This window comes from Venturia canescens, chromosome 1 (assembly GCF_019457755.1).
Source record: "Venturia canescens isolate UGA chromosome 1, ASM1945775v1, whole genome shotgun sequence".
NCBI classification, from domain to species: Eukaryota; Metazoa; Arthropoda; class Insecta; order Hymenoptera; family Ichneumonidae; genus Venturia; species Venturia canescens.
Genome location: NC_057421.1, coordinates 14659011 through 14674408, shown reverse-complemented (window position 1 = coordinate 14674408; position 15398 = coordinate 14659011). Strand labels below are relative to the sequence as shown.

At 40.8% G+C, this 15398-nt stretch overlaps 1 protein-coding gene across 33 annotated transcripts in view; it reads right to left on the bottom strand.

Annotated features, from left to right (window-relative positions):
- Nucleotides 1–15398, bottom strand: part of pHCl-1 (pH-sensitive chloride channel 1) — a 116088-nt gene that overhangs the window by 41725 nt on the left and 58965 nt on the right. For 32 of the 33 annotated variants that reach the window (XM_043429163.1, XM_043429144.1, XM_043429136.1 and 29 more), the window contains 2 exons: nt 1336–1506; nt 464–552 (listed from right to left, as the gene is read on the bottom strand). In XM_043429163.1, coding sequence (XP_043285098.1) covers nt 464–552; nt 1336–1496 — 250 coding nt within the window. In that variant the 5' untranslated portion in view covers nt 1497–1506. Of the gene's footprint in view, nt 1–295; nt 553–1335; nt 1507–15398 lie in introns of all 33 variants that reach the window. The other variant, XM_043429170.1, reaches the window with a different exon arrangement.

Genomic DNA, 15398 nt, shown 5'->3' with positions numbered 1-15398 from the left:
ATTCGTGCTCAACAAAAAAAAAATCTTTCCACAATCTCATATTTTTTAGCACACAACTGACTGTGCTGAAGAAAAAACAATTAGAAATGTTTTAATTGACGTCGCGTGAAGTCGGACCAGGCCAGTTTTTTCTTGTATACTGTGCACAGAAACTCAACGTCACGTATTAAATTTATAATTGAAATGCAATACTTAACGTCGAGCGAATTTACTATATTCGATATTTTCTCATTTTTTTTCTGTCATACGCTTCATTACGCTCGTATTTGGTCGTATCACTTGGCTGATGAAGTACCCTTTCGTCGTGAATTGAGCATTGAACTGTGGTTGTGTATCGGTGGTGCTTTGGTGTGATGATTATGGTGCCGGTGATGTTTGAGGTGCTCGGTTTTATCGGGGTCATTGGGTTCGAGGTCAGGGGTGTAGTCATCTTGGCGAGTATGGGGCGGGGGCCTCAGTGTACCTTGGACCGGTGGCAGAAGCCGCTTGTCGTACCGCGTTGATAGCAGCAATTCGTCCAGGATCTCCTTGTCCGATTTTCCCTCCTCGAAGCTGTAATCAATTGTTTGTTTAATCCCAGGGCTTGTCCTTTACGACGCAGGAACGAAGCGACTTTGACATTATTCCAATTTATAAAAATTCCATATTTTCCCTCGTTTCTTGGATTTTAAATGGCGGACAATCGTTCCCCAACGCTCCTCGGAAGATCGTGTCGAGTACGTTAAGATATTTCTCGAATTCCACCCTCTTTTTGGCAAATCGATACTTCTCGCGGTTTCTAAATCTAGTTATCAACGAGGCCTCTAAACGAAACGCAGCAATTTTTTTACTACCTGGGCTCAGATACAAAAAAAAAGCATTTGCGATGCTTACGAGCACTATGGGAAATATGATACAATCTCTTGCTTTCCCTTCCAGCTGCTATATTCCATGTAACTATATGAAATTTTATCTTCTTCTCAGCCTTTTTCACGAACGAATGTTCAATTTATAAGATCAAAATACTAAATCTTTAACGTGAGCAAATTCTACGTTGATAAAATATCGCATCGAGGCTGAAAACTATTCGATATTTTTTTCTTTCAACGTAAGTTTCAGTTTTAGAAGCGACAACGATTACTCCGTTTCACACGATTAAGGACTCTCTCAGCCTCGATTGCGATCACGAGTTTATATGTAAACGTTTATATGTAAACGTCAGATCTGCCTATTTAAAATCTTATTTCTATAATTAGATTCGTGTATTTTTTCGTATGTGTCTGTGGGTGTATGCAAAAGTGTATCATATTCGTCGGATACGAAAGTGTTTGTGTTAACTCGTTGATTCATACGTACATGTCGTCAGCACGAACAAAAGTTGCTAGAGTGAGGGCGAGGGTGAGGACACAAAGGGTGGTGAGGATGAGGGAACTTGCAAGGGAGGCGAGAGACAGCGAGAGGATAGGTGGGAGGCGTCCGCCACCACCCGCACGCCGCCCTAGCGCCACCCAACCCATTCTATGTCATCTGGAACATAACAAAGCAAATTTTATATTTTTATTAAATTTGCACGAGTTTTTATGAAATTAAGGTAGCGTGAGAGGGGCTAATTAAAAAATGATGTGAAAAAAGGGGAACTTGACAGCTGAATATCTTTGTATGAATTTTTTGTGGTCCCACACGAGGTGGAATTATTTTTCAGCTAATCCACGGACGTTTCGATGAGCCCAATGAGCGTCTATGAATTAACGATGCTCTATAGGATACGATGGAAGGAATTTTTATATTCGTCTAAACGTTTGTATATAAATAAGGCAAAAAACACGATTATTCGATAGAAATTTTCTCTGCAAGCGAAAAAATAGTTGCGTGATTTAAATTGGGATTTGGGCCAACAGACTTTTTCGGGGCAATGTCACGAATCGGCTGCTATTAACGAGAGAACGCGAAACTAACCGAGTCTCCGTGATCTCGGCAGTTTAAAATCCCGCAATAATTTGCGGTTTAATGCAGTCAAGTGCCAACGTGGATTACGACAATAAAGCTCTAATTGCGTCATGGTCCAGCGCCCGGCATTTAACCTTAAATTTATTTTACCGTTAAGTTTATTCATGCTTTCATTTTACATAAGAGATGAAGTTTTGACAACGGTGGCGAAAAAAATGAACGGCAACTGCTCACAGGGTCGGTATTTAACCTAATTTTTTCCATTGACTCGCAGCTCCCAACGAGCACGGAAGAATAAGGGAAAATCGGAATCTAGCCGCCGATCGGTGCGCGAATTTTTCTCCTCGTTGCATTACTCGCCGTTTACATAACATTCCACGTCTCAACGCGACGCAGAAAATGAGAGAAATGTGTACGGCCTTAATTCGTTTGAAACGGATTAACGTAATTTCGTTTGGCATTGGTCTCAGCCGAAGGCGGACGGGAATGGCAGACGCATGCTCACAAAATGAGCGAGAGAGAAACTCGACGGGAATAAAGCGAAGAGATGAAGAATCATGCGGCCCGGTTTCATTGTCCAACGTTAATTCAGTGATTCTGATTTCCCTTTTGTTTCTCCCACACTTTATTTCATGCTTTTTTATCTCGCAAATGCGCTTGTTACTTTCGCCCAACTGGGCGTACTGTCGTGAAACAGCGTGAGCTTTCCGATCCTATGCTAATTCAAAGTCGACGATCGTGCTCGATTAAGCAAGCGAGATTGTAATACTCGCCCATACAAGAGTTAGAAAAAGAGAAGACGCAAGAAAGTAGCTAAAAAGAGAGAATCTGAGGAGAAAAGAAGAAACGGGAAAGAATAAAAAGAAAGATTAAAACACAAAAACAACCGAAAGATAAAGAGCTCTCAACGATGAAGGTAGCCAACACCTACCCATTTGCATACGCAGAGCCGTTTACTCGCCCGCGATCGTTATAAAAAGCTTTCACTTCCCTGAACGTTAATAAGTTTTGTTGCGCATACACGAGTTCCCCGCTCGCTTCCTGAAAAAATCTACCGGCTCTATTGCGAAAATACCAGAAAATTTATGCCAATTTTTAACGAATAAATAAGTTTATTAACCAATTAGAATTTAGCACGATGAGTTGAACGATAACAGAACAAAAGCCTGGAAAAAAATCCCCATTATTTTTCATTTTTATCCAACAAACATGCGAAATCTCAAAACTTGATCTTGTATACGCGCAACAAAACTTAACGTTCGAACTGAAAGCTTTTTATAACGACGGTCGAGTAAACGGCTCTGCGTGTGCAAATTTACTCGATCAACCTAGTGCAATGCACACGAATCCCTTGAAAATTGCTCAATAAGATGAAATAATGCGACGACACGTTGAAGATAAAAAAGCTCAAAACAACACGAATAATGCGCTTTTCACTAACCATCCGAGACCTATTTTACCTGTCATTTAATGACACAAACTGCAAGCTCGACTCAATTATCCGATCATGTTCACCCAACAGTTCGTTACACACGAGATCGCGTATTATCGCGTTCATTGAGTCAGGTCGACTTTTCCGGGCTTATATCTATGTGAATACACTCGAGGGTGGCATTGAGTGTCTGTTCGTTCGATCGAGGGAAGCCCCTATACGAGTTCGACAATTACCCACAATCGATGCTCGCCTATCACGTTGAACGAAGGGAGAAGCGAGAGGAGCGAGAATTCACGAAACTGCGAACGCGAGTGTACTTTTCGGAAACACCTTCTGACGTGGATGAAAGTGTGAAATTATTTTTGAAAAATTATTTCAATTTTGTCGAAATTAACATAGGAAAGGGCGAGACGAAGCTGCACGTCCCACAGTGGAAATTTGTGCATTCGATGGAAAGATGAAAAGCAGAATTTAATGTTTTCAAGTGACACTTTCGAATTCTGCTTTCCATCTTTCGAAAAAATTGTTCACTTTTTCGGAGGCTGTTTCACTTTGTCCCACTTCCCATTACCCTCTGATACTCGATATAAAGACGAGAAAATCGATGCAGCAATGTTTTTGTCGACGTCATCTTATAATAGGAAGCTAATATACTTTATGCAGCTCGAAAGTCAGTAGCCGAAAGCATTTTGGTTGTTTCGTTTGATCAAGCGGAAAAAAATGTCAACGAGGGAGGCTTGAGATTTGCTGTTTGCAGTAACGATGGTGTAAAATTCCCTGAGGCAATGTAAAACTTTCAGAACACTCTGACATGAAGTACGGTCAGTAGGATAAAGAGCTTTTCTGTAAAGCGATGAGAATATCTGCGCACCCTTCAGGGCTTAATAATCGTGATGGCCTTGAGGTCTTGTCTCACTTTTTCCTCTCTCGTCTCATGTTTTCTTTTTTTTTTTTTTTAATTAGCTCTTTCACACTTAAGTATTTGTAGAGGGAATATGAAAAAAGTTGGGAAAGTCAACCGTACTTTGTATCGAGTAATTTTTCTTTTACAATTGCAAAACACTTTCATCATTTTTACCAAATTTTATTTTTATTCACCTTCCATTTAAACGTAAAAGAACGAAAATTCTGTCAGAGATGCTGGAAGAAAAAAATTCGATGAAATTCTGTTGCACACATGATATCGAAGAACGTTTGAAATGCTTCGGCGAACTCGTCGCTATTTGTACAAAGATATTCTCACTTGAACTCCACTTTCTATTTTCTGTCTTTGTTTTTTTCACTCCCTTTAGACGTTTTTTTCACCCGTGTACCGCTCTCGTTTGCGTCTTTCCTTTTCGTCGCGTGTCGTGAATCGTCCATTGAGCACTCAAGCTTAGTAAAGACTTCAGAGGCAAGCCACATGGCATACAGAAGCGGCGGCTCGCGCTGCAAAGCCAACGGCAACCCCCCTGAGAAAAGGAGACGATACATGCTGTTTTTTTTCGCCACTCGCACGTTCTCTGTCTATTCTTTTTCCATTTCTTCAGCCTCATTCTATGCATGTATATAGCTCTTTTCGAGCCGCCGCACCATTTTTCTTCCCAGTTCCACCATTTTTACATTTTGAGATATTTTTACCTGAGTGATTTCTATTACTCTGCTGGTTATAAAACGGTGTTTCCGGCTCGGTTATTCGTTGAAGGGGAGTCAACAGTCTTTTTGACATTCGAAGTCATTTGAATGTGCAGACGAATACTTCGAAGAGGTTTCCCAACGTGTATCCGGCAATAATAATTAACATGACACTGAAGTTTCCAACGTTGGAGTCCAACGAAATGGTCTGTAAAAACTCTCCAACAATTCCAGTAATTCTTAAATTCTGTTACCTGCCCAATTTGCAATTCGTAGTTTTTCAGTCTGTATCAATAATGATTCGTAAGATAAAAAATTGGTCAATTACAAATGTTATTTTCCTTAATTTCGTTGGGCCCCAACGTTGCAATCTTCAGCATCATTAATTAACTGGCGAGAAATGAATGAATTTTATAGTGTAACGATTCGAATTCGTAAATATTAAAGAAATTGAAGGCATTAGGCACGATTTGAGATTCCAGAATTATTATTAACGAACGAGGTAATTGTCATCATTTATCAGCTGAGATTCTCCATTAATTATCATCGAGTATAATTGCGAAAAGCATTTTGATCCCGCGCCACGTCGTTCCCCCGTACAAAGGGAGTGAAAACATTAAAACTCACTTAATGTATGCGCCGGTAAGAATGAAGAGAAAATTTCGCCAACCCCGCGCTCGTAGTTTGACCTCGCGTCACGAATCGTTTCTAAAGAGGAAAATGAAGTTGGTAAAGAGTAGCGAGTATCTGAAAAGAATGCTCCCCCGAGCTGAAAACGAATGTTAATTATATCCCATCTCCTGCCTTTCCCCTCACCGTATGATAGTCGTAGTCACATGAAAAATGAAAAAAAAAAAAAAAAAAAAAAAATCACTAGCCGGTTGTACGAACCGGAAAAAGCTCGGCATGAAAGGAAACGAGAGCTGAATAGAGCGTGTAGAGTCGAATAATCGTTCGTGTAATTGAGGAATGAAAAATATCTTCCATATGAAATAAACGTCCGTGTCACGTTCTGATTTTCTCGACGTACGTCAGAAAATTTGTCAAAGAGAATGTCGACATGAGAACGATTTTATGAACTCGCTGTTATTTCACCAAATATTTATTGATTGCAACAAAGTGGTATCAAACTTACGGGATGCTGTGAAGTTATTCACAATGCAAAATAGTTGATAGATAAGGATTAAGGTACGAAACGATTTTCTTAAGAAAGTCTTGAAAGTTGCAAAGAGTTTAAATGGGAAGTCGACTGACACGCATATCAAATTTCAAAGGGTTTGTCTTGCTAGTTATTCAGATAAACGTGTTTAAATATGAAGAAAAATACACACGGTTATATACTGGACTAGCTCGAACGGGAAATGCCTAGTGTTTGGCGGCCAGATGGCAATATAACACTCTCGTGAATTTCCCCAAACTTGTTTAAGCGCGAGTTTTTACCGGAATTCCGGGTTTCTTTTAATCCCTCCAGAATTTTTTATTAACGAGTACATCGATTGGCGTTGGGAAAGTCACGAAAAGAGGATAAAACGAAAAGGTTCGTCGCTTGGCCCTTTTGGCAAGCGACTCTTTCTCACTTTCAACTCCGCTGCGTGGCAAATTTTATTACGGGACGGGTATTTCCTTGGATTTACTTTTAACCTGGACACGTAGTCCGGCGTTTTTTTGAATCCGGCTTCTCATTCTCTGACGACTGGTGGCAAGCAACTTTTTTGACGCAGCCCTTTTCATGAAACGAACCAATTAGCGTTCACTGAAAAACGCATTGCGTTTCTCGAGACGTGGAGAAAGTTTGAGTCGCGAATCGTCAGAGTCAGTCTTCTACTGAAAACCGTCAACTAAACTTCTACGATTTTCTTGTCTCAGTACACTTCTATTTTGTATCAATAATTTATGTTATTTACAATAAAACTTTGTTACCGAAATATAACTAATATCGGTGAAATAAATATTATTTCCAAAACAGTAAACTCTGCTCAAGCGTAAAAACTTGAATAGAGACTTTACTTCGCGAAAGTAACGCGGGTTGCGGAACAAAAAAAATTAAAGGAAAGAAATACGTTCAGATGAAAGACTCGGAAGAAATTCTATGCCGGAATATCAGGACGAGCAATGTCACAGGATTATTTTTTTATAAATCGAACGTTGCCTTGTGTGTCGCAGAAAATAATTCCAGTCATTAAGCAAAATTTGTTGTACGTTTGCATTCGGATAGCACAAAGTTCATTCATTTCATTGCCCAGTCCAAATTTGTGCGACTATTTCGCATGGGCAAGGATAAGAGTATCCGAGTCAACAATGCAAATCGAGTAGAAAAGACGAGCGATGGTCAGACCGTGCCAGAGGCAACGGAACTCGAGAATGGCCGTTGCAATGAAAAGGATGTAGGGCTAGGAAGACGATATCGCTGTTTGTACACGCCCTAGGCCACGCTACTCGTAGCAACGGTAGCTAATAGTGGCGGCGTCTGGTGGAGGTCAGTCGGGCAGTTGTGCGCTAGTCTAACCCGTCGTAAACTACACGTTGGCGTATCCTGCCAACCCTGCCGGAGGGCTTAAACCACTTGCTCTTTCTCCCTCCCCGTCCCCTCTTCGCTCTCTCTTTCTTTCTCGCTCACCAAGTCCGTCCTGACAGTCGAGGCTCGGTCATGACGATGTGGCCCGTGTATAAAAGGTGTCTGATGACTAACTACGAAACTGCATTCACAATACTTGACTGGATACAAAAGTATTCTTTCATTTTTTTATTGACTCTGTTATTTTTATCGTAAGTTCATTTTTTAAGATAAAAACGAGGGTTTTCCAATTTTCGTGCTCCCGTCGTTCATCCTTCGATCATCCTCCTGGCGGAATGATTTTTTTTTTTATTTCAGACGAAAGTGCGAATGACGCTGAAGTTTCCAACGTTGGAGTCCAACGAAATGATCGAAAAAAACTCTCCAATAATTCCAGTGATTCTCCTATTTTGTTCCCTGCCAAATTTCCGATTCGTAGTTTTTCAAACTGCACCAACGATTCGTGAAATAAAGAATTGGTGAATTACAAACGTTTTTTTCGTTCATTTCGTTGGACTCCAACGTTGGAAACTTCAGCGTCGTAGTGCGATGGAAACCGAGGGCCTTTTACTTTCGAAATTACCACCACTGCTCTCTTCGTTGCGTGAATCTTTCATTCCAATAAGCAACGTAAATATCCCTTGTCCCTCAAAAATAAACGCGTACTTTATTAGTTCAGAGTTGCAGAAGGGTGCGAAGGCCTTTTACGAGCTCAATATTTCGTTATGAGTGTTGAATGTTTTATATGAAGAGGGGGATTATTCCACCCCCATGGTCGGCTCAGCTGATAAAGTATGACGCATTTTCGCCCTCGCTCAATCTCAAATCTTCGGGATTAAAGTGTGGAGCACCGCGAAGGAGGGGATTGAATCACGCGCTCCTATTTTTCATTGTACTGTATGAAAATTTCCTTCCTCTTTGAAGAGTACCGTAGCCCTCAAAATCCTCATAATCACAATCAATCGATGCTCTAGCATGGCCAATCAATTACTTCGATTGTGCAAGACAAACAGAACTCGGAACACGGAATTAAACGACCGCCTGAAAGTTCACTGTCACTCAATTATTACTGATTACAAATGAGGGAACGCAAGATATTTCCGATATGGAACGAATGCCAGTCGGAAAGGTAACAGTGATAATAGCACGCCCTTGCGAGAGGCTCGAAGCCCCAACCGGAGTTTCACTTCTCAGGATTTCTCTCCCTTTTTTCCCCCAGCATCCCGTAATCAGAGCGTGATTATTTTCAGCGAATGGAATGATAGAGCTTCGGTGAGGTTTGTATACAAGTTGTGAATGACCGAAGAAGGCACAGAATAAGGGGGAAAGAGATGGAGACGAAGAGAGAAAGAAATTCGGATACGAATAGCCAGAAAGAATCAGACAAGTGAAAAAGTGATGAAAGCCAGAAAGAGAGGAAGCGAAAAAGTTGCATGCACAGTGGTCGGCATCCATAGCTGAATTGGTACAGTGTCAGCAGTGATAAGTAAGCACTATTAATGACAGTAGGACACAACATAGCGATAGTCAATGGAAATGTAGCCGAGAGCGACGTGCCCAGTGGTAAAGACGAGTGGTAGTCAGGCAATGCTACCAACGGTACAGCTGATGTTCTGTTCGATCAATACTGGGCGTTGCGGCATGGTACGCTATATACTAGTCAGTCACGTGGCTTAGCCCATCCCCCATACCACGGCGAGCTCTTCTCGTATACTTTTCATTCTCTTACCTCTCGGTCGCCCTCTCTTTTTATCCTTTCTCTCTCTCTCTCTCTCTCTCTCTCTCTCTTCTGAATATTAACTTTTATCTTCCACTTTATTTCAGACACCTCGAGATATATATACCAACACACAAATTTGCAGTACTTATATATACATTCGAAGTTCTTGGGTATTCACAGAATCCTTTGAATACGCTTTATATGTATATTCATGTCAAAATGAACGAACGTATTTCTGACGCAACTATTTATTCTTGTTATATATGTTTTTTTATACGTTTTTTTTCTGAAGCCAGACGATATTTTTTCGGAATATTTTATAATTTGGAACTTTATGGCGTTTAGAAGGGGCGATATTTTATCAGGATTCGTTCCACCCAGCATACAGGGAAAATGCACCTCGTGAATTTTCCTTTGCCGAGTAATTTTCGCGGTGAGGTGCAAAAAGATCTCGATGCTTACGGCTTTTTTTTTAGAAATTCCCACGCTTGCTGAAAATGTAATTTCAGAAAGCTTTCACCCCTCGACTCTTGTAAATCGAAATATGAATAATGGAAAATCTCTCCTCACGATATTATATGTATGGATATATGTAACGCGATGTTGGAAGTTTTGAAATTACTTTCCACGAAATTTCGTACAATCATCAACGAAAAACTTTAATAAAATTGAATTTTCTGGAGCTGCAAGCCTGCAGCTTTTCCCAAATATCTGAATAGCCGTTCTCACGATTCATTCAGCTGCTTATTTGGTACTTCATCGTCAAGTTCTAAGATTCCAAAGATTTTGAATTCCCAACAGTGGAGTCTCCAATGTGCCAAACTCAAATAATGCCAGAGAGCTTATTGGCAAAAATTGGGCTTTCGATGTTTAGTCCAAACAAAAGTACGGTGCCTTCGAATGATTTTGGGTACCAAGGAAATCAGTCGACCGGTGTTCCGCTCACACTTTTATAATTGCATTGAACGTTGGAGGGGTAGAACGTAGAAAAAATCGTCCCTATTCACTGACAGTTAAGAATTAAACGAGTCCTGATAACCCAAGTGGCGGAACGTCTCGGCTGAGCCTGCGGAGTGAGGAGGACGTTGGGAGCTTTTTTTCACAAAAAGTTAGAAGTACGCACGTGTGAATAATACCAATCGGGTGCACACGTGCCCGCAAATAAACGCGTATACGCGAGGAGACAGAGCGCAAAAAATCGGCGGTTCCACGGCGGGGAGAGAGTAAGAGAGATGGGGAATTGAGACGAGGAACTCAGCGAAGTCTGCAGACGTGCCAGTGGGCTTGGGGTAATGAAATTTTTCCAACAGCATGTTCAACCTGTCCGAGGTCACCTCCCGCGTGTCCAACTCACTCGGATATCACACATACACGTACAGAGAGCATGAGCGCAGTTTTACAAGGGTGCATTACTTGCCGGAGGGTTGAACAAAAAAGCAGATGAAAAAAAAGCGAGAGCAAAGTGCAGCCCGAATAGCCACGCACGCTCGTGTACGAATACGTTTGGGCTTTGAATTCGCACACAACCGGAAGTACGGAAATGAGATGAAGCGACGACGAACGATTGCTCTCACCCTGTGGTAAAAGGGGAGACGGGGGGTGGGACAGCAGGATCGGTCCACAGCAGCGGATGCGGGAAGCTCTCCGCAGGGTGCCGTTCGTATAGTTATAACGACCTTTATCTTCTCTACTCTGGAAAACTCTACTTTGTTACATGCATGCGCGCATGCCACTATCAGGCTCCCCATTCATTTTTGCTTCCCCATCTCTTTTTTCTCACGTGTTTTTCAAACTTCCATTCTCGGTTTTAGCTCGAAAGGAGGACAATGCGCGCGACAACATTAACGATGACGTAAGAGAAAGAGGTAAGCCCCAGAGGGCACGGTGTCCTAAATTTGATCAACTTTTGCTCGCCAAATTATTTGGACTTTGCGAAAAAAGGTTTGGAAACAAAAAAACTAATGACCCAGGCAACTCCATATAATTTTTTTTATTTCACTAAAGAAACATCCTCACGTGGATTTTCCCACATTGATTAACATTCGGTAGAGAATTTTTTATAAAATTTATTGTAACATGAGATATTGCGAGACTGAAATACCGTCGGAATGTACACATTTCGATGGTCCTCGCACCATATTTACATCTGTTTTTCTTGCACTCATTAATATTCTCTGTTCATTAGTTTCCTAACGCAGGGAAATGTTTTTCTTTCGGTGAACGAATCAACAGCGAGCTGGGAAAGGAATTTTTAATCTACCGGTCGTAGAGTATTGAGAATAATTTTAATGCGCCGAGTATGCTCGCGACGTCTGACTACGTACAGGGATGCACTACTGAAAATAATGACTAGAACGAGCGCGAGAGTGAACGGAAGAAAAAAGAGGCCAACGTAAAGAATGTACAACAATCTATGTAGCACAATATCCATGAATGTAGGGAATTTTCCACTGGCGCGTTGGCTGTTACTATTGTTACTTTATCTAGAATAACTTTACACCGCTATAAGTGCCCTATTACATTTAAGGGCTTCCATACACCTGAGAAGGTCGAGGAAATCGATTTTTCACGAATATTTTCATCCCCGATAGCGTCACGCTTTACATACGATTCATATAAAGAATTTCCAACAATCGATGACATATTGCGAGCAGGGGAAAGAACGTTATTTTCACTTGACAGGTGCTCACAGTTCTGAATGCCCTTTCCTTCGTATACTGTTTTACAATAGACGATCCCACGATATTTGGAAACCGAAACGGTCACTTTGGAGGAAGCCGTGCGCGGAAGATCTTCACACGATCGTCTTGTCATGAGATTTTTTCTGGGAACATAAACTTTTTGAAATAATCTCTTGCATTTTGTGGAGAATGCAAAAAAAAAAATCGATCCTAACAAGTTTTATCGACAAATTTGGATGGAAAATTTTGATTTATTTCCGAGTCGAAGCCTCTGGTCGAATCGTGGTAGTGACTATAATGGCGTTTCAAAGCAACATTTTCACTAAAGTCCAACGAAATGATGTAAGAAACTCGAATAATTCCAGTATCTCCGATTTTGTTCCCTGCCGAATTAGCACAATTCGTAGTTTTTCAACCTACGCCAATGATTCGTGAAATCAATAGTTGGCGAATTGAAAATCTTTACTTTCGTTCATTTCGTTGGACGATGCAAACTTCAGCGTCGTACGAGTAAAGCTACTCGAGAAAAAACTGCACTCACCGTTGACGATTGAGACACCGATCGGTAGTGTTAGAAAATATAAATAATAGAAAGGTCAGAGGACATAGATATTCAAACGTCGTGGGAATCTCAGCCGAACGGATTTCCGCACTTGAGACAACGAAAAGTAACGACGCGGAATGGCTAAAAATCGATGACTAACTACGTGATGCTATTACTGACAAACTCTTTCCAGGAAGATCATTACGACTTGTATATTCTCATGAAAAAAAATACTGAATTCTTGTGAAAAATATGAAACTTTCTTTGTGGCGTTGAAAACATTCAGAATATTTGAAATCGGTGAGAAATTGTCGTGAAGAAAATGTGCGACGTTACGAATACAAAGTTAATGTCTACGATAAACGAGACACAGTGGAAAAACCATCATTTCTATTGAGTGACATTTTTATTTTTTCAATCAACACCGCGAATACACGTCAACGCGTTGAAAGCTCTTACCGGAGATTCGCTACTTGGTTTCAGAACGATGAATCAAGATTCCTAATTTATACGAGAGGCGGAGAAGAAGCACTTTCATTCAATTTTTTACACATTGCTTGCCTTGTTTTTTTTTTTTTTTTTTTTCAATTTCTCGTAATTTCTCGTCTAAACTTTATAAATAAAAGTACGGCCTGAATACTGGGCGTTGAAATCACTCGGAATTTCAACTCTGCATGCTCGGTACTATTTGACTTTTTCATTCGCCCGTTGTGCTCCCTTCCTCATACATTTATCGCTTTTTTCTCGCTTCCCTCTCCGCCTGTCCTGCCCTCTCGACATTTCGTTGAGGGAGAACAGACGATGGAGAGGCTCCGCGGATGGAAAAAGACGGAGGCGAAAATGAAAGACACGAAGAAAAAGGGAATTCTATCGTTCGTTGAAAAATTTTCCACCATCTCTTTCGAACCGCGAAAGCGGTGAGAGCCAGTGAACGAGCGAAAGGGTCGAGGGAACGCTGGATTTATGACCTCACTTCCGGAGAAGAAGAAACGTGCACCGTGACCTAGTTATGAGCGTATATAACAACATTTACAAATATGACGGAACGATTAAAGTAAAAAATTTTCTTGATGGAGAAAAAACTGATGAAAAACGATGTCGATGGATCGAACTTCGAATTCGGCCCTCCTGCAATAACTTCGTATCACTGCGAAATACCCTTTTTGGGGCGTATCGTTCACGATTCTTTCACAATGAGTTTCTAACTGATTTATTTGACAGCTAGAAATCATCAGTTTGAGGAAATAAAGCAATTCCAATAGGAAAAAGTACCGGACAGTGATGTCGATACCACATTTATCATTCCATTCTCCATTTTTCAGCATCCTGTGCTAGTGGCCTAGCCATTGTCCGGTAAGATATTCTACTCGAGCTCCAAAACTAACATGTCACTTCGCGAAGCTCCGCAAGATCACGAATTTGAGCCAGGATCTCGGGAGCTGCTGATCTTCGTCGCTAAGGCGAGAAAGCGTCAACAGAAGGGATCAAGTTGAGCCCGAGGGAGGAGGACGTATATATTAGTGACGGTAGAGATAGCGAGATGATCCTCAAATGTCTATGGGAAAGTTGGTTAAAGATGGATTTGTCGGTGGGGTTAAATCAGCGGTGGTCTTAAAGCTGAGTTTCATGTAGGATCGGAAACCGTCGATCGCGATAAATTTTCCTTTGTTACAGGTCATTTTTTTAGCTCCGAAATCTCCGGCAATATGCAGAAAGCTTATTCGCCACCTTCCCAAGATTTGAGAATATTGAGAATTCCTCATCACCATTTTAGTCGGAACATTGGATAGCCTCGAGAAATCCACCGAGAAACATCTGTAAATAATATAATGTCGCTGAAGTTTGCAACGTTGGAATCCAACGAAATGATATTAAAAAACCCTCTAATAATTTCAGCAATTCTCAAATTTCCGACACTTCGTGAAATAATAAATTGGTAAATTACAAATGGTTTTTTTTTTTCGTTCATTTCATTGGACTCCAACGCTGCAAACTTTAGCGTCGTAGTATAATAAAATAAAAATTGTGATCATCGAACTTTCGAATATTTGTGACGGTCAATTCGAACCTGGAATTTGGCTAAATCGTTCTTGGTCGTGAACGAATTCACTTTTTTCCATCTACCTGTTTTTTGCAATAAAAATGGATAAACAGAAATGTCTCGTCAGTGAAAGATGAAAAAATAAAATGAAAAAGTGGAAACGATCTTTTGTTCAGATTGAACGAGCTGTGGCGTAATGAATTGAAGAGCCGATCGATTTGTCGTTATAATGAAATAGATGTTTGTGCGGATAATTAAATCTGAATAATTGATCTTGAAATATGGTCACGGTGTCGTGATATTTCTGGCGGAGGTGACAAGAGGTTCTTGAATAGGTAAAAGCTCGAGGCACGTTCCGAGATATCTTCATCCTTGCCTGTCGTACATGGAGCTTTCGCGTATTAAAGTGTGGACAATCTCGCACACCGCGTTATTGTTATAATACGCGATTAGATGAAAACTACACGCACCGGCGATTCCCAAGGCGACTATGGAGGCTCAGCTCTGGTTAAGTTGGGTGTAAAGTAATCGATAAAGAAAGGCTTTTCGTGCAAAGCATCGCAACGCTAATACACGCGCGGGCGCGCGCGCCCGCGAGCGTAGAAAATAAAAATGGTTGAGGTCACGAAAAAAGAGGGTTACCTGACGACGATATTTTATTATAGTACGAAATGACTAAATATAACGCGATCTCAGACCAAGAGTCTCTCGAAACGTACAACGTCCTGACATTCCGTGTTGAAAAAAACTAGACCAATCCCTCATCCTAATTCATTTTTTATCATTATTTTTAGATCATTTGAATAATAACGAAACAATAATAAGCAAAACTACGAATATGATAAACTAGAATAATGTACTCGGGGTAATATCATCGTGATGA